This window comes from Netta rufina (assembly GCF_964035555.1).
Source record: "Netta rufina genome assembly, chromosome: 15".
Classification (NCBI taxonomy): Eukaryota; Metazoa; Chordata; class Aves; order Anseriformes; family Anatidae; genus Netta; species Netta rufina.
In genome coordinates, this window is record NC_140138.1 from 10219050 (window position 1) to 10244598 (window position 25549).

The 25549-nt window shown below is 44.0% G+C and overlaps 1 protein-coding gene across 7 annotated transcripts; it reads right to left on the reverse strand.

The window, feature by feature from the left end:
* Positions 1-190: 190 nt before the first annotated feature.
* Positions 191-25535, reverse strand: DCUN1D3 (defective in cullin neddylation 1 domain containing 3). 7 transcript variants are annotated; one of them, XM_084296079.1, is made up of 6 exons: positions 25480-25535; positions 17052-17201; positions 15393-15469; positions 11299-11371; positions 9796-10328; positions 191-7950 (listed from the first exon to the last, which is right to left on the reverse strand). In XM_084296079.1, the coding sequence occupies exons 5-6, from the start codon at positions 10224-10226 to the stop codon at positions 7458-7460; spliced, it is 924 nt and encodes a 307-aa protein (XP_084152205.1). In that variant the 5' UTR covers positions 10227-10328; positions 11299-11371; positions 15393-15469; positions 17052-17201; positions 25480-25535; the 3' UTR covers positions 191-7457. The 7 variants fall into 7 exon arrangements, with proteins under 7 accessions (XP_084152205.1, XP_084152203.1, XP_084152202.1 ...); XM_084296077.1 differs by lacking the exon at positions 11299-11371; XM_084296076.1 differs by lacking the exons at positions 11299-11371; positions 17052-17201 and having other exon boundaries at positions 25480-25522.
* Positions 25536-25549: the final 14 nt, after the last annotated feature.

Sequence of the window (25549 nt, forward strand, 5' to 3'; positions counted from 1 at the left end):
TTATTTTTTTCCCCTTTTAATTGAAAATGTAAAAAGGACTTCAGCTTTAAATAAGACATTTTTGTACAAAGCTTCAGCACAAAAGAGTGAACACCAACGTGTCATTATGTAAACACCACAAAGTTACTCATTTGTTCAGTAACGCACGGAACAACGTGCAAGGTCCCTTTCCAGTGAATTAGGTTTCTCTAGCTGCTCCCCACCCTCCCTCAGACATTACTGGAATACAGGAAACCCAGAACCTCTGGAACATTACAAAGCTGCAGTAGTAAGGATACATGGTGACTAAAGGTCGTTGGGTTTTGGTGGTGGTGAGTTATTTTTCTTTAAGGGCTTGGTCATTTAAATATACAGAAGTACAATAATCTCACAGGTAAATGAATGGCAGCCTGGATTAGAAAAAGCACCAAAATATTTAATATACATCTGGCACAAACTCCACAAGAAGTCAGTAATGGACAAACCAATGCTTTGCTTTTAAGTAAAGAAAAATCTCAGACTGCACTTAATGCTTTTCAAAAGGGACACGACAAGAACATTGCACTCAGGATTGCTATCAAATAAAGACAACCTCCTTATTACAACCTATTTGCATTGTGCCTTAGATTGCACGTTCTGTAAGATGCTGTTTCCATTCTGTTCCAGACAATGGTGAGCAAAATTTGATACACAAAAAGTAACTGTAAAGCAACAAAGCAAATGGGACTCAGTATAGATGCATCATCTTGACCTTCTCCCACTTTGTCCCTAGCTTGTTTTTTCAAATTTGGCCACATCCCTTTACAAAAAGGAGCCTACATGAAACAGAATTTACTCCAGCCATTTTCAAGCATTACATTTACACAGCACTTGGGAATGTGCTGTCTAGAAGAGGAAGCATGGTTTGCTCCACGACAAGCAATACATTCATCGTTTCCCAGCGTGACAGAATCAGATCGCACACGGTATCTATTGGAGAGTCTGAAAAGGCAAAAATCACTCCTGACACGGAGAAGAGCAGATTTGATCCTACGTACCCTTGAGGGTCTACTGAGGAACCGAGGGATTGGTCAGCTAGCTGTGGTCACATGCAGGTCAATGAAAGCTGCACAAAGGTGTGCTTTCACTGTTTCCTTGGTTAGTTACTGCTCTGGGAGAAAATATACCATCAAATTGCATACCTGCCATAAGGGGTGACAGGACTAAATTGGGGCTGAGATCCACAAGCAAGTACTCCAAGAAATCCAGCTGTATCAGCTCGCCCATGCTGACAGTCACCTCCCTGCAGCCTGTTAATGACTTGCGGTTGCTTCATGCCCTCAAGACCAGCCAGTACAGCCCCCGGAGCCCCGGGTTAGGCCCTAACCCTGCACGCTGCAGCCACTTCTGGAACCCAAGACATTCAGGAACCAACAGCATGAGGCCACCCAGCTGCTCCTACCAGCCCATTTCCTCTTCAAAAGACTATGTTAAACTTGCAGATAAGAAAGTAGAAATATTTTAAGATAACTGTTTAACATGACTAAAAAGTCACGGCTTCAAAATATTAAGCACTATTATGCAAAGCCCTCTAACATTTACTACATGGGGAAGTATAAAACCAGCAGCCAGCCTCCAACTCCAGTGCCACCGCACGGAGGTGCCACGTGGGCCCAGAGAAGAGCAAGAGCCGGCAGCTGTAACTGCATAAAACAGTGACATTCAAGTAAACACACTGCTTCCACAGCAGGCAACCTTCAGGCCAAATATAATTTACAAGGAGGGGGGGAAGGAGGGGGCTACAGCACGACCATGGGAGACTAAGGTATTTTGTCTGTGTGTAAAATGATGCGTTGTCCAGAAAGGGCTCATCTGAAGAGTGCAATTTCGCAAAGACAGGAGCTTTTTAAAAATAGAAAAGTTGTAAGACCTCCAGAACCTGTTGCATTTAGAAACTTAACTACAGAAAGACTGAGGATTGCAATAGTAGTGCGGGCCCGCTGTAATGTCAGTGATTTAAGGCAAGCTGTTAGCAGCACATTCACGCTCCTTTTACCTATCATCTCCAGTCCCTCAGGCTCCTGAAACGCGAGCCTGTACACATAGTGCAAGCAGCCCCTGCCCAGCGCAGCCCTCAGACTGGAAGCAGCAGCTTGTGGCAGCACCTGCTGCAGCCCAGCTATTTTGCTTTGTGTAACAGCAGTTGTGCTGTAGGCTCCTCCAGGGAGGAAAGCAAGGGGTGCAGCTGGGTGGCAGGGAAGAGACACCACCTCACTGCATTAATGAGGAAAAAACAGCACTGGAACCAGCCCAGCATCTCCAATGCACTTGGGAACTCTCCAGCTCTGCTCTAAGCATATCATGAGGAAGATGCTGCCCTCGGGGGGGGGGGGGGGGAGGGAACACATGCGTGTTGCCCTTACACTTTTGCAGCCCCCAATTTTTTTGGCTGTTACCAGTACAGCACAACATGGAACAAGCCATTGTATTTTTCACCAAAGGAAAAATATGCTTACAGCAGAGCATCAGGTGAGTTCCTGAAGTTTTTCAGGGGCAAATGAAAAAGTGACATGGCTCCCTCCTGGGGAGCAGCTGCTTCACCTTCAATGTATTGTCAGTGCAGACAGCCTGAGCAGGAACATGAAAGCCCCTGAGCCACACCTGGTGTAGCTCCAGCCACTCTACTGCACTCCAAAACTAGCACCCGGAGGACTGACACTTGTTTGCAACTTGACTTCGCTCCTTTTCAAAGGGGAGAGTGCATGCAGGTTAAGCAGTATACCAAGAAGCATGGCATATAGATAATACTTAACTTGGGTCAATTAAAAAAAATCTTACTTACCCAGGCATAAAATCCTGGGAGAAAAGGATGGTAACCTTAAACTGTTCAAGTCTAAGAACAAGAGGTAGAGATACCTATGTACTTCGTGGTGAAGCAGTTACAGCCTTCCGGGTTATAATCTCACATATGTCACTTCAGCTGACAATCAAAAAAAGAAATATTCAATCTTCAATAGTCCAGAGAGAAAATTTTAACACTGGTGTTTTGGTTTGCACACAAAATTTAAGCAGACACTTAGCTCTTACTACGTATGCATTTGAAAAAATTAAAACCGACTCAATATTTATGTTCTGCTCTATACTGAAATGCTACCCTGAAGAACTTTGAGTTTCAGGTTAAGCATCTTCCTTCTCAATATGAAAGGCTAAATTCACATGCACACATTTTGAGATTTGGGCACTCGATTTATCAAGGATTTCAAAAAAAATAAAAAATAAATAAAAAAAATCACGCTGCAGAACACAAGGCTGCCAGACCCAGAAATTCACAATGACTATTATTTTCCAATGAATGGGAATGATGTAACCTCAGCCAACAAATTACGTCAGGCTGAGGTGGCCATTAACTACGCAGTGTTTAACTTCGCTGTTTTGTTTTTTTTAAACAAGGCTTAGAAGCATAAGGAAGATACTCACGCTGACAGCATCATATAAACACCAAGGTCACCAGTCAGTGCATAGCCCTGCCTGGGGACGCAGGTGACAACAGGCAGTACCTGTCCTGGGACCCACAGGTTCTTCAGGCTCTGGCAGACACGCAGGGAGTCAGCCAGCACTCACCCAGGCACGGCCACCACTGCCTGCAGCAGCCCGGACGCCCCGACAGCCAGGCTGCCGCTCCAGAAGAGGGGCAGCTGCTGTTCACCAACCCCAAAGTCACGTCTCTCCAGCAGAGCAGGGGAAACGCCTTTCACGCGCTTACACGTGCTCGGCTGCAAAGCTGCCGTGGTTCAGAGGCTGATTCACGAGCAGAGCTGCTGTGCCAGCCTCGGGAAGTCGGCACTTGTCACGGGGTGGACCGAACTGCCACAGGCTTAAGCTACCTGATTCTCTGCCACACCTTCATTTATTTTTCCTGTGGTTCTTTCATTACAATTGCACAGTATTAAAAAGCTATAATTCTCCATATGGAATAGCACCAGCAGCAAGTAAATTCATAATTAACGTTCAATGTCAATTAATTTACTCAGTCACATTTCATGGCCAACTATAGGCAGAATCTTTCAAATCTTCACATGAATCAATAAATAGACCTAGACCTCCAAAACACACCCCCACAAAGAATTGGCACAGCTGAGCCTCCAGTTAACCTGGGAGCCAAATTTAAAGGTATTGCAAACTGTAACACTGTGCAAGCGGTCAGTGTTCTACCAGGGAGTACAGTTCACAGAAGTTGCATTTCTTTGCGTGTAAGGGAAGGCAATAAAATGCCACGGTGTGGACATCAGACCGGTTTTCCAGTATATTACTAAAACTATCTATATAATTACCTAGTTATTTATCCCAAGTTGCAGCAGATTCACTACATGCATCAAGTTTTCCAAAGTGTATTCTAATAAAATAAAATTAAATAACTCCAATGGTTTCAAGGACTTCAGCATCACCACTCACTGCAGTCCTGTGACCTACACATTACAGACTTAAACTACATGAGAAGGGAGAGAGAATGCACTTGGCCTGTTCCACAGATATTCACAGCTTAACCATTAAACAAGCAATTTTCAGAGGCTCCAACATAGCTGAAGACATCCCAGGAGCACGTACAACACAGCACTGCCCCGGCACTGAAGAGCACGGGCTGCTGTAGCTCAGGACCACAGCCGGACCAGGCAATGCAGTGCGGGCCCGGCGCCCTTTAACTTTCGCTACCGCAGCAGAGCTGCACCTGAACTGTAGCTCCTGGCTCAGGAGTTTAAAACAGACACAGGCTTGTGTTCTGTAACTGTACTGTAAATAATGAGGTTAGACTGAAAAAAAATGGTTTGTTACCAGGTAGATATTTTGGCTATTTTTGCACGTATTTTACCCAACAGGCTGGAGTTGCTCCTGCTGGGCTGGAAGAGCAGCACAGGAGCAAGGCTTTCCTCTCGGACTGAAAGCACGGGGCAGGAGCTGCTGAGAGGCGGGCGTCCTTCCTCCAAAGGGAAAGGAAACATTCCCTTCTGTATATTCACCACCACTGTCCTGAAAAAGAAACTGCATTATGTTTGCTGCACTAAAATGTCTAAACCTCGCCATGCTATCAGTTCATTTCCTTACTGCAATCCACATTCAGGCCAGACAAACACCTGCCTTAAAGGTCTCAAGCCCCAATCCTTTGGAGCTGCTACAATTCAGAGACAGCTCAGTAGCAGCCACTGCCACATGCACTGGGTATCCGTTTAACCAGTTAGTTGTCACACACTGAACAGTTTAAAATTCCCTTTAGGAAAAAGATGAAGTGATGAACAAAGCATTTAATAGCTGAATGAATGAGTAGTCTCAAACTTAATACAGTCATTTACTGTCAAATCAGGTCTCCATCTGGAACTCTTGCTAACAAAGCAGCCTCTGTTGGAGATTATTTTTTTCTTTTTTTTTAATTAAATAACAGCACCAGCAGAAGTCTCACCATAAATTCAATTATACCAGCACAAGTGCTACGGCCTGTTTTGCCAAAGATTTTCCTGCCAAATAGCGTTTGTGCCATGGTAGCTTGGAAGATGATAGTAGCAGGGACAAAGCTTTGGGCACAGTTGCCTACAATAAACCAAGATCAGGGCTTCCCTCTTGCCAAGGAACACTCAGCTAGAACTAGCTTTGTTTTCCACAGCTTAAACACATCTCCCAAAAAGAGCTTCCAAAAGCAGCATGGACCATATTCTCCTTTTACTAGGTGAAAGAGATGCTGTCTGCAGCTTGCAGGTTGGTTTTTATGTAGTTTTAGACAGCCGTGGTTTGTGACTGATCTACGACCTCAGACCCACACTACTGCACAGGCCGTGCACCAGCAGAGCCAGCGCCAGGCTTCAGGAGATTCTCCTCTCTGCTGACCCCTCTGGGGCACCGCAAGGTGCAAAGCCTGCTATCTGGGATCCAAGGACATGCTCACCACTTAAAATTGTGATTTCCTTTAGCTTTAAAACCCTTACAAAAGCCACTAGATGCTATGTTTTTTTTTTGTTTGCTTTTGTGTTTTTTTTTGTTGTTTTTTTTTTTTTTAACTGAAGTCATTTTATGATCCTGAAATACAGCTCTGAAAAGAAAGGGCGTATAATGGAAGTGTATTGGCTTAATGAATTTGATACTTAGCTTAATAGAAAGCCTTGGCAATCATCTCTTTTACCAAAACGTGTAAAAATGTTGACATACTAAAATTAAAAAAGGTAGCATCAATAACCAAAAAAATTTCAACCAGTGTTAATAAAACTCCCTTTAAGTCACAACAGTTTCAACAGGCAAATAGTCCCAATACAGGTATTGTAAAATAATTGACTCCTATCCAAATATTATCAAATCAGTCTAAAAATGACTCATCTACACTGTTGTCATTAAGAACACATTAAGAATTCACTTTGTCATCAGATGCCGATATTGTTGCTCCAGCAAGTGTGGAGTATTAACTGCGATTTAGCAATTAAACAGAGGTTTAAAAAAATCGGTTCATCAATATTAATGCAAAAGATAGTTCCTTACATAGAAGTACTGTGCTTGCCAGACAAGTAAGATAATACTTTAGGTATAAATCAAACAAATTAAAGCAGAATTATACCACAGTTTTCCTTGAAGACTTAGGGCTTGTGTGTTGCTTCTGTCAATGTTTAACAAACTTAAGAAGCAGAACCTTTGGTTCTTTTAGTCAAGTAAAAATATTCTCGTGTAACCACAAAAATACAACTTCCAGAGAAAATGGAATTCCATCAAGAAGTCCACTTTCAATAAAACTGAGGTAGTACTGCTCTTTTATTATGTGTTGTATAAGAGATTTAGATACAAATCATCATCTACCACTCAGTTGACTGACAGGTACAGTAATTTTATAAAACAATCCCAACATTTAGTTTGAAACTCTGAAAAAAAGGAATGATCTGGACTCAAACACTGAGAGTTAGCTTGAAGTGGGAATTAGCCATATTACAAAAAGCTGTTGCTTATGTTGGAATTTTTTTCTTTTCTTTTTTTTTTTTTTAAGAGCCTTATTACCAGGGGATTAATGCATTTATAGTTAACACTGCTATTCGTCTTGGTATAAAACCTTAAAATTATTACAGCCTAAAATTTCAACAATGTAAACAGCACTACACACAGTACAAACCTGCCCTGACAGATGTAGTATGAAAAACTTAATCTGGCACTGTATAATTTAGCAATGTTAATTTAACCTAACTAAAAAGATCTACATTGTGCAAGAAATATCAGACTTACTTATACTAATCTGAAGTCTTAAAAGAAACCAAAAATGCTTAACTTGTAGCCAGAGTCAAATATTTCAGGGCAAGAGTAAAAGGAATAACCAAAATTAAGAAAGTGCCTAAAACATGATACAGCATTTTAGAGCCCTTTCAAATACAAGGCAGAAAAAGGTGTAAAGTAGAAAAGATCTGGAGCCTTGGTAATCTCCAGAAACATCCAGAGTTTACATTTCATGAAGGGCAACAGGTTGCTTTTGTCACCACTGTTTAAATGCTGTAAGTCTGTTCTTCTGTACACAGACCCTCTGTGTCTGAAGATGCAATACATTTGGTTTCCTCTTCCTTTTTCCTTCGCTCCATTTCCCACTCCACAAAGGTATCAAAGAGACTCGGCCACGCCTCGTCTTCACTGTAGTTGCTAAGGTCTGGTCCAATCACCTGAGTAAAATTTAAAAACATGTTCCACGTGTCCCGGGAGATTCCCTTGATTCCTGAGGGGTTCTCGACTAGGAAGTGTATCCACTGGTCCAAAATGGGGGGTTTGTTTTGGGTGAAGACTAATTTCCAAAGGGCAATGGCTATTTCCCGATGTAGCGACCTCTGTCCTTCCTCAGAGTCCAGGCCAAACTGAAAGGTGAAACGGTAGAGATCCTTAAATTTATCTTCCTGCTTGGCTTCGTTTAAGAGGCTGGGGAACCTTGCACAAATGCCATCAATGCTGTCCGCATTTATTGCTTTGCAGCCTTCAAAAAACTCCTTCCTATTAAGCAAGAGAAGAGAAATTAGTGCGAACGCCTCTCATGTGCCAAGTGCCTCCCATCTCCGCTCGGATACACCACAGGGAAAGAGTTACCTCAACACACACGGCGGCTGCCAGCAAGGTGGCACAAAACGCTTGGTAACAACAGCTACAGGAAAGAGACGTTCCCAAAAGGCCTCTGCTGGCTCAAAACACATTCATAACACGCATGCTGGCCTAGCTGGGCCACCACTAGAGTCTGAAAAACTTTGCTGTGACGGCTTTCTGACTGCTCCATACTACCATACCCAGTGCCTTTCACAGAAAAACAGACAAACCCACAAACACAAAATCTACCACAGAAAAAATGCTGAACGCATTGGAGAACACCATTTGCTCTCTGAGGCACTCCATACAAAACAGCTTGATACCATACCACCTATACCTAAGTGCCATGCTCTGGATGAGCTGTTTGCAAGGGAAAGAGTAGTTCGGGGGGGCTTTCCTTCAGCGTCTGGTTGCTCTTCTGTGCTGCAAAACAAAAGGGGTGCCAACTGTGGAGGCACATGCTGAGAGAGCACAGCAGCACGTAACACAGGCTACAGGGCAACATACAAACTGCTTCAAAAGCAGTGCTTCAGGAAGCCCCCCAGTAAACTGGCTGTGAGGGGTAGGTGGCTAACAGATTTATCCGATGCTCATGTTCAAGCACTGCAGTACAGCGACCAGCCATATTAAACGACACCACGGACTCTGCTGCAGGATGGGCTGGAGGGAAGACAGGAGAGCACAGAGCTCAGATCACGGGACTGCCTTGCCTTCTGTGATGGAACTCAACCTCCACCAGTACCATGGAGCAGGCCACTGAACAAAAGTACCCTCTCACCACTGGCATTGCCATCTCTCCAAGAAAATCAAAACATCAATGAAAACCATGCAGCTGTGCAAAATCATAGCCATTCTTTGCGACTCCTTTACCACATTAGCAGGTACCTGCTCCTTCAGCCCCTAACAAATCCCTGTTGGCATCCCAGAGTAACTCATCTACATGACACACACCCACACCACCTCTGCAGACGCAGGGAAGCTGTGTTCAGACACAGAGGCTCGGTTTAAGGCTCAGAACACCAAAGTAACTTTGAAAGTTATGGCTGAATAAAAATAGTTATTACTCAAAGCACTCTGGATTGACTGATGGGACTGATGGGTAGTCGTGTTGGAGGGGTGCAGGGGATTGCTGCAAAGTTTTAGCTGTTCTGTCACTTCCTATAGCATTCTTGATGCTAGGAGCCTGCTGACTGACAACTTTTTCCAGAACAACAGACAGCTCTTCAAATACCAGTCACTTGCCAGCCACCACAGAAATATTTCTCTGTGCTTTAGGAGAATTAACCTTGGAAAAAGACATTACATGTAACACTGGTTGGGCAAGAATGATTCTTAGCAAGGAGTCTGCTTTACATTCTTCACATAATGATAACACAGTTAGTAGCAATTACTAAGGAATCTCACATTGTTTTAAAGCAAAAATGATTTTCAGTGTCCAATCTTATCATTAAGACCATGGCGGATACAGAAAAACTGGTTTTGTAAGTCAAGAATAAACTAACATCCATTCAGAACACCACTACGCTGTCTGTCATTAGCAGCATAATGTCCAAAAACATTTTCAGCTCTGAAACCCACTGTGAGGGGAAAAGAAGAGGACAACACAAAGCTTTCTTCTTCAGCAGCAGGAATTAATTTGATCAACATGCACGTGTTAGAAAAAATAACTAAGTGAAGTTAATGAGGCTGTCTCTGACATACAGATGACAGGATATACTTTAACATATGAAAATAATTACAAGTTCTACAAGAACTAACCTTGTAAATTTGCACATGGTAGCAGCCTGGAATTTCCAAGCCAAAACTAGCACTTTAAATTCAGTGGGATCAACGCAGAGGTCATTGCAAAATCGTTCCATTCCTTCTTCCAGTATGGCATCCTCCCGTTCATCCTTGTATCTCCTAAATAACTCTCCAATCCTTTGGAGTGAAGATTCTTCCGCACTGGAGACAGAGTCTTTCTTTGTATCCCCAGGAAACGTTGAAGGCTGGCTAGACTCGACAGCAGTGTCCGCTTTCTTTGTCCCGTTCACAAGAATATCTCCTGAAGACTTCCCACAAGCTGAAGTGTGGTCATCTTTGTGGACTGCGCTTCTCTTACTGTGCGACTTGCTGCCAGATTCCCTTTCCCCATTTTTGCTGCCAAGGGTGGACGAAGGATTCTTACACTTTGTGACACACTGGCCCATGATGTTGCAAGCCCAGCTTCTAGAGCAGTCCCCTTGCTGTCGGACACCCTCGCAGCTGCTCTTCAACACATTTCACCATGCCATTAGCGGCAGTCAACTAACCTGAAAAACAGTTTCAGAGTGAAATAGCTGCTTCTCCACAAAGAATATTGTAAGTATTAAATGTGGGATAACATTCACCAGTAAGAGACAGACTTCAGGATATTTAAGTTTTGCATACTGAAAAGGAGCAGTGTACGGAAAGTTGGCACATGCTGTAAATTTCAGGCAATTTCAGGCTGCTTCACCTAGAAATCAATGCAGCTCACTCAGTGGTTGCAGTATACTAATGGGCCCTAATAAAGGAAATTCCTAAAATTCTTACTGCAACATAGGTTACAAAGAGGTTGATTCATGTACAGACTTCATCAAGACAGACTACTCTAACCCAGAAATACTCTAAAGGAAATGGTTTTAAAAAAGTATACCCGTGTTTTATTTATAGAATACAAAACACTGAAACAAAGCACTGGGTGGGGGAAACACAGGGACAGCGATGAGACAACCTGACAGACTCGAGCTAGAACTGTACCTTTAGCAAAGCAGCACAAGTTTTTGTTTTGTTTTTAACAGAGTTGGGAATCCAACTTTTCGTTCTGGAAACACAAAGAACATGCTTGCAGAAAAAAGGTAGCACTTGCTTGGTTTTCAAGTAATTATTCATTGTTTCAGTGGGCTCTTCCCCCAGGTAATGAGACAGACAAGGGGAGGGGGCCTTTTTAATTAAACTGTCCAGACAGGCATATGCACAGATAAATAGTAGTAATTCTAATTCAGTTTTTAAAATCCAAATTAAAATGCCAAAATGATTTCTTCATACTGTTGTTATAAATCATAACGCTAAAACATTGCATATTTGGAAAAGGTATTTCACCCACGGGGAACAGACTCCAGGTTATCCCCCTAAACCCAAGCAAACTCTCTGACACCATGCTATCAGCACGCAGCCATGCCACAGACAGTCCATTTCTTAGAAACATCAACTCCAGGAAAGAAGTTGCTTATCACAGCCCTCCTTTACCCATTTACTCACATTTCATCTCTGCTGTCAGTTAGGAAAAAGCCTCCAACATAAAATTGGATTTGCTTCGTCTTTTTGTTTATTGCTTCCAGGTTACAGATTAGAACAAGAAAAGAAAAGAGATAAAAACTAAATATAAAGGAAGAAAACAGATGTCCTGACAGTCTTTCTGTATTCTTTCTTGGGGAAAACTCCGCAGAGACTGAACTTTGTATTTAAAGCTGTAAGCCAATCTGGGACAAGAGCGCCAAGAATAGATGAATTCTCCAGAAATTATGACTACAAGCATACATCTTCTCTCAGCCATCATACCTATTTTGGCAAAATGGCACTTAAGCAGTTTCATGACCAAAAAGGATTCCTTTTGTCTGTACAACTCCAACTGTCAAGATGCTGGTTTCAACCACCTGGCTTCCCAGCCCCTCTTTTTTTTTTTTTTTTTTAATTATTTTTTGAAGTTAATAACCCAAAAGCTACAACTCTATCAAGTAATTTCCTCGTACAACAAACTCTGTAACTGCAAACTAAATCATAGAAATCCCTCAAAAAATCAACAACAACAAAAAACAACTTACAATGGACTACATGGCTCTCTATAATTTTTTTTTTTTTTTAAAGTTTTCAAGTATGAATCTGCAGTTTAAACCAATGCTTCTCTTAGAATAGCTACACTCGTACAGTCTACACTACTTGTTTTATTGACAGCATCCAAGTCAGTGTCACAGGCTTCACTCAATCCACAGGTATAATCTGAAGTCACTTTGCAGAGAGCATGGAAATGGGAAGAAGGGAGGGAAAAAAAAACAGAGCAACAGAGGGCAGAACTGGGGAAGAAGTATGCATTTTCCTAACCTGACGTTAGAAATCTACTTTAAAAAAAAAGTCATTTAACAACTCTGCAATTGCAGAAAATCACTTTGAATTTATTTTTTTAAAAGCAACAGGTAGAAACAGACACCTGGCACATGCTCTCATAAACTTGCTTTAAAGATGAACTTTGTAACACGATTTTTATAGGCAAATAAAGTTCAATCTAACTTAGTCGAGAATAATTTCTTATTCATTTGTATTCATATGATTCATTAAAACATGCATATTCACCTAACCCATAAGAATTTCCCAGTTCCTCAGCATTTCGCAACTCTATGAGTTGCGGAGTGCAGCCTGGCACTGGTTCCTTGCTATCATTATGTCTGAGGAACATTGCCTTCTTCAGTCTGCACCAGTCATTTCTTCATTACACCAAAACAAAATAGGATATTATTAGGCATATCAGCCTTCCTTCTTTTTTCTTTAAATTAATCAGCATTCAAGTGCTAAGTATACACTAACTCTTGCTCTTCCATCAGCTTCTCAAAGGCAACTGGCACTAATTTGGCTAAGTTTTTCTTTAAAGTGCAGCCTGCAAGTAAAAAAATTGATTAAAAAAATCTAAAAAGTAGCTATAGAGCTTAAAGCAGAGTTTACACAGTTTATGAAATTTTCTGGTCAGATATAACAGCAATCGCTAGCTGTTGTGGATTAGGAACAGCTTTTCCCTATGGGCAGGTTAAAGAAGAGCTGCCTATTAATAAATGGTACTTTCTTCTAAAGCAGCTGGTAGATGTCAAATCGCATGCAGCACAATGGGTAGATTAAGCCAATTCACTTTAGTAATCCAGATTTAAATCTGAAAAAAGAAAAACCGTTTGCAAAACTAACTTACAAGCTCTGTCCACACACTTGCCTAACAAAAGTGATTCATGCTGCCACGCTTCCTAACAACAGCTTGTATTAATAACAATAATCTAACATTAAAATCTACTAAGTGACACCATCAGCATGATGAAACAGGAGTTTTGCTGTCATTTGCTGCCATGAGAAGACAGAGGGGAGGTCAGCCAGCATTAACACCCATACTTGAGGAAGTGTCCTCATTGCTCTTTCTGAAACTCACTGGAGAATACAATAACATGAACTCAGGGACTGCGAGTTAAGCAAGTCCCCTGCAGTGCACCCTTCTAAACAGACAAGTTTCCTATACCCCAGCATACCTGCCTTACAGAGGCTGCTGCTGCTCCTGAGCTGCCACTGTCAGAGCCCTGCTAGCATCGCTCTTTCTTGAAGTGATGGAGATTCTCCCTTCCTCTGCCTGACTGAGATTTACACAGCACAATCCTGCTCATCAAACACACCAGAAGAAACTCAAGTACAGTTGCTGCAATTCCTCAGTTTTCTACTACCTGAAACTTGATGCCATGTGCCATGTGTACTTTGAAGCACTCCACACCCAAAATAGCAAAAACAGCTAAAAAAAAGTCACGGTGCATCCGCTGGCACTTTGTCAAATTATCTGGATTTGTAAGAGACAAGTCTTTTGGCGCTCCATCAGTTACCCTTTTATAAAATGCTTTCGCTGTGCTGGATCCACTTCACTTACTAGTCACCTCCGCTTCCTACATGACTCAGGTTTCAAGCCATGAAAGCAGTAAGAGCCTCGGAAGGAGATAGAAACAAGTGGGAGAACTCAAACCTTTTGTTAAGGAAGGATGGAGAAAGGATCTGATTGCAGCATCGGGAGCTGCACGGAACTCAGTGTTCAACAAGCATTTAAAAAAAAAAAAAAAAGCACTTTCCTGAAAGTGAACAGAGCTACTCATTTAACTGTAGAGCAAAGCAAATGTCACGTCTAGGTCACACCGATTATGCTGAAGTTAGCACAAGGACGTGCAGACATATTTCTCCCAGCTGGATTGGGAACTTCAAGTATAAAGTTCTTTTGTTATGTGATACAAAGGTTATACTGGACTGGTGGCAAAGCACCAATTCCCAAAACAATCAGTTCTTAAGAGCAAAATTACTGTAACATGCTTATACAACTTGTCAGTGAGACAAAAAAAGGCAGCACTGACTGGCAGTTTTGCCATTCTCGTAATAAAGATCAAAATCCAGGGCTAGCACTGGAACACACTCAGTGCTACAGGATGCAGTACTCCCAGAGAAGTCTGGTTACTCAGACAAGTATTGAGTAATAACCTACAGTAAATATGAATCACCGAGATGCCCATGAGGCCATCTTCCCCAGAACAGGAACTGCTAAGCAGAGATCAACAATGATGTTCTCTATTCCTTTCTAGAAGGGAGTAAGCAACTGGAAACACAGGAAGACTAGTGCTGGTAACTGCCGCCAGCTAAAGGAAAGCCACCCTCCGAGAACAAAGGGTATGTACAACTGTATCACCCAACACATTAAACACAAAATCTAGAGAAGATGGGAGAGACCTTGCTAATGCTTGGGTTGTTTGTTTTTGTTCTTTTTTTCTTTCTTTTTCTTTTTTCAAGTGCTGCAAAGCAATTGTTTTTTATCCAGTGTTTTGAAGTGTCCAGATCAGACATAACCCAAAGTGTGAAGGGAGCACAACAAAGTGACTCAGTACCAACCCTGTCACACGCAGCACGCCGTGGCTCAACTGAAAACACCAGAACTGCAGTGGGGGAGAGTTAGCAGAAGTGAAAATGTGAAGGGGATATTTAAGTTACACAGTATTTTTCTTCAATGACTAACATTATTGTAGTAATAGAAATTATCGGTTATGTCCAGAGAATAACAAAACACAGCCAAGCATTATGCTGTTTAATACAGGGTTGCATCACAAGGTATTTACAACAAGTTTCAAGAAGTATAAAGTATCAAGAAGCAGGAAAAAAAACATACATTCAAGAAGACTTCAAAGACAGGATTATGAAACTGCATAACAAAAGGGGACACAGCTCAGCCACACATTAAATCCCTTCCCAAGTAGGGTTTCAGTAGCTAAGGCAAAGACATTTGCCAGAGTTTAACCAAGCCTCAACTTTTTGCAAACAATCAGGCAGAGCCTATAAGAGTTTCACAGAATTTCACTGTGTGTTATTTACCTTTTGTGGGCAAGGAGGCATGACTTCTAAAATAGCAGAGCGTAGGGAACGATATCATGGGTGCCCCATCTTTCTCCAGCTCTGAATAGACACACAAAGCTTTCCATAGGGGAGGCACAAGAGGATCATTGCAACTGCTGAACCAGAAGCAATCGCTGTTCTAACAGTTGATGCTGTGCCAGTGACCTTGTAAGCAAACATCTACTTACATAGCTTCAGCTACACAGGGAATCATTCCACTAGCTTTTGCAGCCTCCTTCAGGTTCCCTGGGTTCCACATGGAACACTGTAAAAACAAAAGGACCGCACAAGTCTTTACATTCAGAAGAGACTACAAAAATCATAAAAGACACCAAATTGCTCAGTAGTGACTATGCATTCACTAAAACCTTGTAGAGCCCAATTCCGTTTGTTAAGAGAGTCGTTTTACAAAACCACCTCACTTTTGGACTTACTAAGTAACATTAATGCTGCTATGTGTTATTACTGAAAGCACAGATCAGGTACAGAATATAACGGACAAGTTCAAATGTTTGTTAAAAGCAAACACACACTTCCGGACAGCTTTATGGCTTTCAGCAGGGCAGAGTTAATTCCTCATTTCGTGCGCTCATGGCAAACCAGAGGCCATGCTATCACTGCATGTTAGCTCAGTGGCTGTTTAATCTGGGAATGCCAGACAGCTGCTACCTAGCAAAGCACGATTTGGGTCTAGGAAGTAACTCTCTTTTCATTCTCTAGCGCGTTCTTTTCCATGTTTGTTTTCCCATGTTCAGTCCAGTTGGCTCAGCTTCACTTCTCTGAAGTTCCCAGCTCTGCTAATATAAGTAAGAAGCTCTGAAGAGATGACGACAGACAAAGGTATGTCTGGTTTGTACAGCATGGGCTACAACCACAGCACTTTGACAACACTTCTGTTTGTACCTGACCAAGGAAAAAAAAATAAAAACAAGAAAGCTACAGCAAAGCTCCTCTGCTCAGTCACACTACCACCAAAAGGCTTGTTTTTACAGCCCTCAGTACATCTAGGGAGCAGGCAGGTGATCAAAAGCTGCCCTTCTGCACGCTGACTTTTTACATGAGACCTACTTCCTAGGAAACGAGGGAGAACATTAGCAGCTTCAGTGACTTCCTCAGTGCAGAGCAAGGAATGGGTGGAGAAAGTCAGCCACAGGACAGGTTCTTATTGCACGTGCCATTCCCCAGATAAACTGAGTTCTCCCCAAGCTCAAGTCCTATAGGCAGATATGACAAGAGAGCAAACAAGAATAAAATCTAGTTGAGATCAAGGCTATTATAAAAGGGGCAAGCCATGGATCCCAAAAGCTTTGAGAGCAGCAGGAATGGCAGGGTGGTACTTCTGGCTGTAATACACACCGCAGAGCAGAAACACACCTCGATGAATCCTTCTTAGACTGTCTTTGAGGCTGGCATTCCAAACAGCCCATTCCCTGTGGGTTCACACCCTCTGCCTCCGAACCCCCCCGCATACCAGCAGCAGCCCCCAGCTCTTTCAGACCACACTCCTCCCGAAGAGGCCACCCCGCGCAACACAAGTACCAACTCAGGTTTCTGTGTGAATGCAGCTTCCCACAAACCCCGAGTTTAATGAAACTCTACATCTGGCACCTCTCTGTTAATACTTTTTTGGCCTCCTGCAACTAAATAATTCCTTTTATAAATCACCTGGGGAGCAAAGGAGAGACAGGCAGAACAGGGCACCATGCAGCCTCCTTCCCCAGGGGCCTGCCGAGAGGCAGCATCTCCCACTTCTCATTTTAAAGCAGCATCGCCATGGTAACTTCATGCAACAAACTAACTGCTCCTCAAACAGATCGGTATTTCTCTGGAAGACGCCTCTGACCCACCAATTCCACATTTCCAGCAGACTACAGCCCTTACTGGAAGCCGACGCGTACTGCAGGTTCGAAGGCAGCTGAAGCTGATGGAGTTCAGCCCCACTCCGCGAGAGCCAAACGTTTCCCAGGTTGTTTGAAGTAGTTTCCACATTGGCTGACCTGTAGATACACAGTCAAGAGCCAGGAATTTTAACATCTGCCAGAACTGCCAGCCACAATTCTTCCTCTGTTGTTATAATTTTTATTCTACCAAGCTGTCCATTTCACTTTATTTTTTTTTTAATACAAGCAGCAAGCCTAAACTTCTGTGACAACACAATTACAGGGCGCGGAATAAAAAGTTAGCACGAGTTCGTTAAAAACACACAACTAGCTCTTCAAGGCTGTATTTAAAGGTCAGTACAGCGATGCTGTGACTGACTCCAGCCTAAGTCATGCGAGATGAATGCAGCGGGGCGGGGAGCAGCATCGCCACTCTCCTGCACGGGTCTGAGCTTGGTGCTTGGGTGAGGCTCCTGAGGCAGGGCTCGGTGCTGCAGTCACACAGCATCTCCCCTGGCTGGCACGAGACAAGAATCAGGCTACAGCAACTCAAACAGCCTCCCTCGTTCGTTACCAACCCCGTGCAGCAATCCACTGGGACAGTGAGCAAGCCCTCAGCGTCCCCAGGACCCTTGTTTGGCTGCCCTGCCTTCCTCCTGCACCTGAGCCTGGCTCCCCGCTGTGAGCTGCGCTCTCCTGAGCACCAGCACCCAGAGGATCGTGCTACAGAAACGCCGCAGTCCCAAGGCTGCTGGTGCCTCAACACTGGTCTTCAGCTGCTTTTCAAGGAGTAAGAGCTGGTAGTGAGCTTGCTCAACGCAAAGTTGTTTTTTTTCTGTGTGGAATCAGTGAAGAATTAGCAATATTGTCTCCTTCTTCGGCAGGATCAATTTTGCACATGTCCTGCATTGATGCACTTGGTGTGTAAACATGAAAGTATGAACAAAGCTTCTACCAAAGCCATCACAGTATGGGAACTGCTCTTTCCAATCCATAGCCTGCAGTGAAACTACCTCAGCCCGAGCACCCCGACACAGGCACGATGGACACGTGATGGTTTTTCAGAAGCCCCGAACTCCCCTCACCACATCCCTAAACAAGCAGCGCACCAGCATGAGGCTGTAGCACATCTGCTCTGCATCTCTGCTGCAGAAGGACCTCCATGCAAAACTACTCAAGAGGAAGTCTAAAAGCAAGAAAGTCCCACTGCAACTAGTTAAAAAAAAAAAAAAATTGAGAGTTTGTCAGGCTTCCTGCAGCTCCAGCACCTGTCAGTGAGCTACAGCCAGGTTATGGATCGGGAGGAATCCTGATGGGAACGCTGCTGACCTGTCCCAAATCAGGTTAACAAACCATTTCTGGTATGCCTTGCTTTTGGCTTTCGAGTCAAGCACAGTATTTAGAAATGTGATCAGACTGGACAAGGTTTGCCTCTGCAAGCCACACGTGTATCAGAGCAGAAGGCACGCACACAGGCATAGGGACCACACAGAGTTCTGGCTGCCACCTGGCAGAGGGCTAAACGGCAGTCAAGGGCCAGCTCTCAGCGTCAAGAGCCAGAGTTCCCAGCAAGCCTCCAAAGTCAGTCTTGGGCAAGCCCTACAGCACCCAGAATGCAGGCCAGAACCCCTTAAACAACCACACCTCAACCTCGTGCGCTGTCACTTCACATCCAGCCCCAAGACATCACCGGAGATCCTTCTGTTCAAGATTGAGCAGAAGAAACCAGCTCTCTGCTCTCTTTAGGAGCACCCTGCTAAGACACAGGGCATAAAAACATTTCATGTTCACAATGGGGAAAAGAAAAGCCTGAAAACACTGGGACAGATGTTTCAGATCTGTAGCTCGCTGTGTGCAGCTAATTGTATGAGGTTAGCTTAAGAAAAAATGAATAATAATGTGAGAAGTGATAGGGAAAGAGAAGGGGAAGGTACTTCACCACGTTTGCTTGCAGAAGACATTCTTTAAACAGCTTTTAAAGCACACGTGCATCATGCTTGAATCCCTCCCTTTCTTTTACATTCTCTAACCACTCAATACCTTTCATGATGATTATTTTTCATTTTCTTCCACTTAGCGCCATTAAAAAGTTTTAAATCCTTTCCTATTACGTGCTTCATCCTATTTTATTAGGTGGGTGGAATGATTTGTTAGGATTATTATATTTTCACAGAGCAAACCCAAGTCCAGTTAGTTAAATAGTGCATAATCTTGGAAGGGTGCCTCCAGGTGCTTCTGCAATGTAAATAAGTTAATGAACTAATTTACAGAGCAGCAGTACTTGTTTTTAGGAGCCTATTTAGGCTATGAGCAAGACAACACGCAGTGGGGAAGTTGAGACAAAGGATGTGGCCACTCGAGGCGACACCACCAACTTTCAGGAAAGCTGAACCCAGAGCAGATTCCATCCAACTTCCCACCTAGTACAAACTTTACATACTTCTACACAAGCAAACTCATTTATTCTGCTGCAAGTAACTCAAACCTGGGGAGTTTGAATCTACCAATTTCAAAAACCAAAAGATTGAGTCACTGAGCTGTTCATATCCATCTACTGAAACCCGTCAACCTCCCCTCGCTTCCTTGCCAAAAATCCATACAACTTCCAAAGTCCAGCACTTGCAAGGAAAGCAAATCATCATTTAATGACTTCTTTTTTCCTTTAACATGTAAAATACTGTATAACAATATTCCTTCCTCATTTTTCCAGGGTTCACCGTAACTTTTGCACAGCATGACAGACCTTTACCACTTCGATGTGTATTTTGAATGAAGCAGCACACGCCAGGGCAGGAGCTCCTTTGTGCTCAGACACAGCCAGCTCACCTCACTACAGCAAAGCTGCAGCTTAGGGAACCAACAGAAACCGTGATCCTCAGATATCTGACACAGATGCATCGCACTGTAAACATCTGAGAGTTACTGTGGTACAAATATTTACTTTATTCTGCCTCAGTCAATTCTGTAAATTACAGAAATCTGTGACTGTCCTGCAGCCAAACCAGAATAACTTTGAGAAACCACCTCAGTCTACAATGCACTCTGCAATGGAAAAATATTTTCTTTTGAACTGAGTTCAGTGTGTGTGGATTTTCTTTTGCTCCAAGTTTGGCTGGCAGACTTCATCTTGAAGCAGCTGAGGTACCTCCACATGGCATGTTGAGCGAATGTAATTTGTGTAGCTAATCAGTGACTCCTGTAACAATGAGATATGCTTAAAAGTGATGTAGCAAGTCAGTAGCTTTCTATTTCTTACTGCTCACAACAACGAAGAAAACTACATGAACCACACACAAGCAGAAAGCCCTCCTAGCAGCTCTGATCAGCAGTGTCCCACCTCCAGCACGTCTGAAGGCAGCCGTGAGAACCTCGAACCACACACCCACCCACCAGGCCAGAGAAGGGACAGGCCCAGAGATGAGAGCCAGACCATCTCCTGAGGTCACTTCTGGCATCAGATGCTCACAAGACGTTTACAGAAGCCCTGCTAGCCTTCTTGGTAAAGCGTAATGTAGCTTACGGGCTGCCAGCCAGAAGAATCACTCATTTCATACAGCTGTGTAGGAACTTCATGACCAGCCGACCATGTAAATATTGGAATAATATTTAAGTTACGTACAAAGAATTGCGCTAAGTGAAAGGCCTAAAGCAAACTGAAATCTAAAAGCATTTTAAGAGCATGTGCTTGGATTTTTAAAACTCCAGCTGCAGTTTTTAAAGCAAAAAATACACAAAGCCACCCGCAGAGACCTTAGTTCTTTCTACTGATTTCCTTATTACAGGGCACTTCACACTGTACAAAGGATGCAGCATTATTTAGATGCTAACTGTATCAACAGCTTCAAAGGAGATCCTTTGAATACTTCAACTTGGTCATCAGTAACAAAGACTCTCAGCTCTTCTTTTCAAGCCCAGTGGCAGCTTTGACCAACACACTTTTGAAATAAATTTTGACTTACCCTTGATTTCACTCAATAACAATTTATTTAAGAAAATTGTCAAGGTGTGCAGGTATCTATCCCTGTGTCTTTTAAGAAATATAATCACTAACTCCAGGCCCAGGCAACCGTGCCTGAAGCTGGTATACTTCACAGATCAGACCCTTGGCATTTTTAGACCACCCATTTAAGTGCAGAGTACTTGAGGATCTCTGCACAGACTCATTTGTACTGAAAATACTGAACAGTCAGCATATGACCAAGTTCGAGGACATTTGGATTTATGAGTCTATTACTAAGCTACACACGCCTCCTATATCCATTAGGTGCTAGGATGATTTTCTCCCTCTCACTTTAAAACAAAAGACTGACAGCATTAGACGTTTCAAAACTGCAAAAGGAGAAGCTGTGTTACACAAAAAATTCAGAGTAAGAAATGAAAACTGTCACTTGCTGCTACTACTTGGATGCAAAAATAAGACTGGTATTTTTCAGGAGCACAAAAATCCTTTTGGTTTAAAAAAAAAACACAACACAGACACTAAGTAGGAAAAGTGAGACAACAAATAACTACGACTGTCATACCGTCTTCAGCAGCCTGACTTTTTGGGAATAAAAAGCTGTGACAGAAGGTCAGTAACAGCATTCTCACATTTTGCTAAGTAAGTTTTGTCTTTCACAAAACAGATGTCACAGACAGAACAGCATTTATAACTATTCTTTCTGAGACACCAGAAGATTATCACAGCTCGTTCTGTTTACTGGCATCCTGCCTTACCACCTATGTCTTTGTTAGTTTCTCTACAGTACTCCTACCTCTGTGAAAGAGTTCTTTAATACAACTAAGTCATCCCCTAACCATCGCTCTTCACGTAGAGAAGCATTACAATTAAATAAAAGCCTGATCCTCTCCTTCCTTCATTTGATGGGAGAGCTGTCCCCCCAGACAGGGATAAAATGCACACGAACCAAGTCTAAGCAGCCTTGTTCTCACATTACCTTTTGGGCACGAAGCTTTCATTCACCTTTTCCCCCTGTATTTCCTCTGGTCTGGTTAACACTGAGATCAGAACATAGAAGCGTCACACCACAGCTACCTGTGGCAGTGAGAAACTCCTTATGTCATCATGAAGAACACGGCACTGGGGTAGGGCAAAGCGAGCTCCCCTCTGGTTTGCCAACCCCCAGCACCCCGGGGTGCTCCAGCAGCTCACCAACAGACAGTTACCTACGCTGAGCAGCTCCTCAAAACCTTTTCATGCAAGGGGGAGGCTGACGTGGAAGCAAACGATGCGAGCACGTCCGCAAGCCTTGGGTTTTCTGATCATTCCCTGGGAGGGCTTCAACCCAGATTTGTAATTACCAGACTCAAACTACAGCTTTAAAAAAAAAAAAAAAAAAATAGCTGACTGAGCCAAGCGCTTCACACAACGTGCTTGAGACTGCTTCTGGACTGATGGTACAGAAGACACCAAGACAGCCGGCACAGACAGCTTACGAGTGTCCTGTGTTTACAGGCAGTAAATTGCAGGTGGCTCTTTACCAGAAAGGCAACATTTGCTAATGCAAGTCGCCATGAAATTACCATTGTTTCGAGTCGAGCTACTATGTCATTACTGCTGAGTAAGTTAGAGTCAAGCATACAATTAATCCATGTCACCACCACAGATAATCTGCAAAACATTAGAGCCATTTAATCTAGTATTTTTAAAAGGAGGAAGAGGGAAGAGACAAAAGGAATTATTAGACTTCCAGTAACCACAAGACAAAGCCTATTAGTCAGAGGCCAATAAAGGAAAGGAAGCCAGTGAGATAAGAGGCAGACCCCTAGGGAGAAAGAGCCAGAGAGAAGGAGCCCAGCCAGGGAATTCTGCTGAAGGCTGTTAAAGGGTTCCCCCTTATCTCGTGACTAGCGAGTCCCTCAAGTGTTTACAGATTGTGCTTTCAGTCTCCAGAAGTTCTGGCTGGCAACCTTCAGCTCCTCTTTTATTTTTAAGGATGAGGATGAAAGAAAGCACTGTTTTCCTGACACCCCACACCTCTAATTTTACAGTCTCTTCTTACTCAGAGTTTTCCTGTTCCCTTCGTTACTACAGACTCCTGCGCCTAATGGAATAATGACATTGTTCCTGTGCTTCGAAAGTTCTCACAAACAGCCAAAACAACAGGATGATGGGTTTTACAGTGCCCTGAGGCTCTACATTAATTACACCGATGGACACTTCCCCATGCCCAGGAAAGAAAAGAGAGTGCCACAGCATGGGACAGTTCTGAGCAGTACTGGGGTACTCAAACTCCTGCAGATCACAAATGTGCATCTGCTTATACCAAGCCCCCCTACCATCATTTTCTGCCACGAGGAAATGCAAGTTTACACAGCTCAGAGTGTTGGAGTAGTCATGTCCATCCCTCATTCCTCCACCTCCTTTCTGTCTACTTGATACTCCCCTGCCCCAGTACACACCACACAACATATACGATTTTCTTCCCAGTCGTTAAGGTGAACCAAAGGACCAAGCAGAACAGACCCTCCCCCTCAACTACACACAAATTTGTCAGAACAAGTCCCTTTGTCTTAGAAGTCCACCAAATGCTCTGGCAGCCTCTCTTCCTCAGTACACACTTCTATAACTAAATTAAAGCCTTCCAAAAGAGCTGTTCTGGGTTTTGATGCAAAATCAGCCTTAATTCACTAAATCATCTTTTTCTTTCATGTTATTTAATGCTAAATAGAAGCAAGATGTAATTAAAATGAATTTCCAAGATCAACAAATTATAAGAAGTGCTGACACAAATTGGCTACAATTTACTATGAACGTGACAGTGTCTGACTCCAAAATAAAGCAAGAAATCCTGCAGAGAAGATACCTAACTCAGCCTCAAAAGAGATTACAGATCACATTGCAGGTTATCAGTCTCAAGCTGAAAGCAGTTTCAAAAACATCACGTTGAGCAGTCAAGCAGTATCACAGCTGTAAGTTTCCCCCATTACGAGTCCTGCAAAATTGTTTAAGGATGATAACCATTCATGTCCCCATAGAACTCGCTATTAGGAAATAATCAGGATTTTAGAAATCATTACAAGAGCTGATATTTGCAGTAAGGCTGTAAAGCCAGTTATACTAATCTGAACTAATTCAACACAGATCACAAGCTCTCCTTTTTCTGCTGATCTGCAGAAAATCTTTGCTTTAAGCTTCAGGCTGCCTGTCACATAAAGGGCTGTGAAGGTTTTCCACAGACCATTAGGTAACGCCTGTGCAGGGAAGGTACAAGATTTTAAAGACAAGCTACAGAACAGACAAGAACGTGAAGGCACATCTCCCTGCTTTCACACACAGCATTAATCACGGGACCATTTCCTCTACTGAAGAGTATCTTACACCAGGAGAGCACGCAGCAGACTTCAGATGTGCCCAAGGAAACACCAGCACTCAGACCTCCTCTCTTCCCACTGCAAGCCCAGCTGAAACACTAATACCTTAGTCACACATTAACCGCTTGACAAAGAGGCTCTCACACAGATAATCAGAATGTGTTTAGAAGAGATATCTTCTGATCATCTGTTCTCCCAGAAAAGACAGAGCGCGCAACAAACCTCCAACAGCCACTGAGGCCTGTCAGCAGCTTTTGGAAAGGTTCAGTCAGCTCTGTGCTTTTTGTCTGTGCCACTACAGCCCTTCAGAGCACTGACACCATTACCCCGTCAGTTATTCTGCAGATGTCACCATTTAAAAAGAAGTTACCAGCTGTGGATCAATGTATATTGGAGTACTTGGCATCAGGCTCTTCGGTTATCGACACTAGCAGCATTAACTCCATAAGGGATGCTCAGGAGACGACCCAGCAGCGACCATGGCTCTGACAGGACCGGCACATCCCTTCAACCAACGTTGCTTCAAGCCCTGACCACGCAGGAGTTGTGGCAGGCGGGCTGTGAGCCTCAGCACAGCCCCACAGAGTGAGTGGCCCGAGCCAGCCCTCCCAGGCAGGAGGAGCAGGCGGGGAGCGAGGCACGCTCCGGAGAGGGAGCAAAAGCCGAAACGAGGGAAATAAAAACCGAGCGCTGCCCAGGCAGCCGGCTCCTCCGCGGCCCGCTCCCTCTGCCTTTCATCCCCCCGCCGCCCAGCACCTCAGGGGCCTCACGAACCGCCCGCACAAAGCCGGGCAGGGCCGCCCCGTGCCCGGCCGCCCCGCGCCTCACCCCCCCCACCTCCCTCAGCCCCCTCAGGCCTGGGCCCGGCCGGTCCGAAGCGCTCGGGACGGGGCCGCTCCGCGCTGGGGCTGCGAGCCCCGGGGCTGCGGGACGCCCCAGCGGCAGGGGCAGGCGGCCGGGGGGAGCCCCCTCAGCGCCCGAGCGGGGCCGAGGGGCGGCGCGGAGCCCTCCGGAGCCCCCCGGTCCCGGCACCCCCCCCCCCCCCCCCCTCCCCCGGCGGTGCCGCCGCTCCCTCACTCACCGCCGCGCTCCCGGCGAGGCGGCCGGCCTCCCCCCCCCTCCCCGCATCACTTCCGGGAGGCGAGCAGTCA

Bases quoted from the DNA above. Each gene is read 5' to 3' on its own strand.
- DCUN1D3 (XM_084296077.1), bottom strand. From the start codon at position 10,226: ATGGGCCAGTGTGTCACAAAGTGTAAGAATCCTTCGTCCACCCTTGGC. The intron at 7,951-9,795 runs GTTAGTTCTTGT...CTTGCTTAATAG, and splicing joins ACCATGTGCAAATTTACAAG to GAAGGAGTTTTTTGAAGGCT.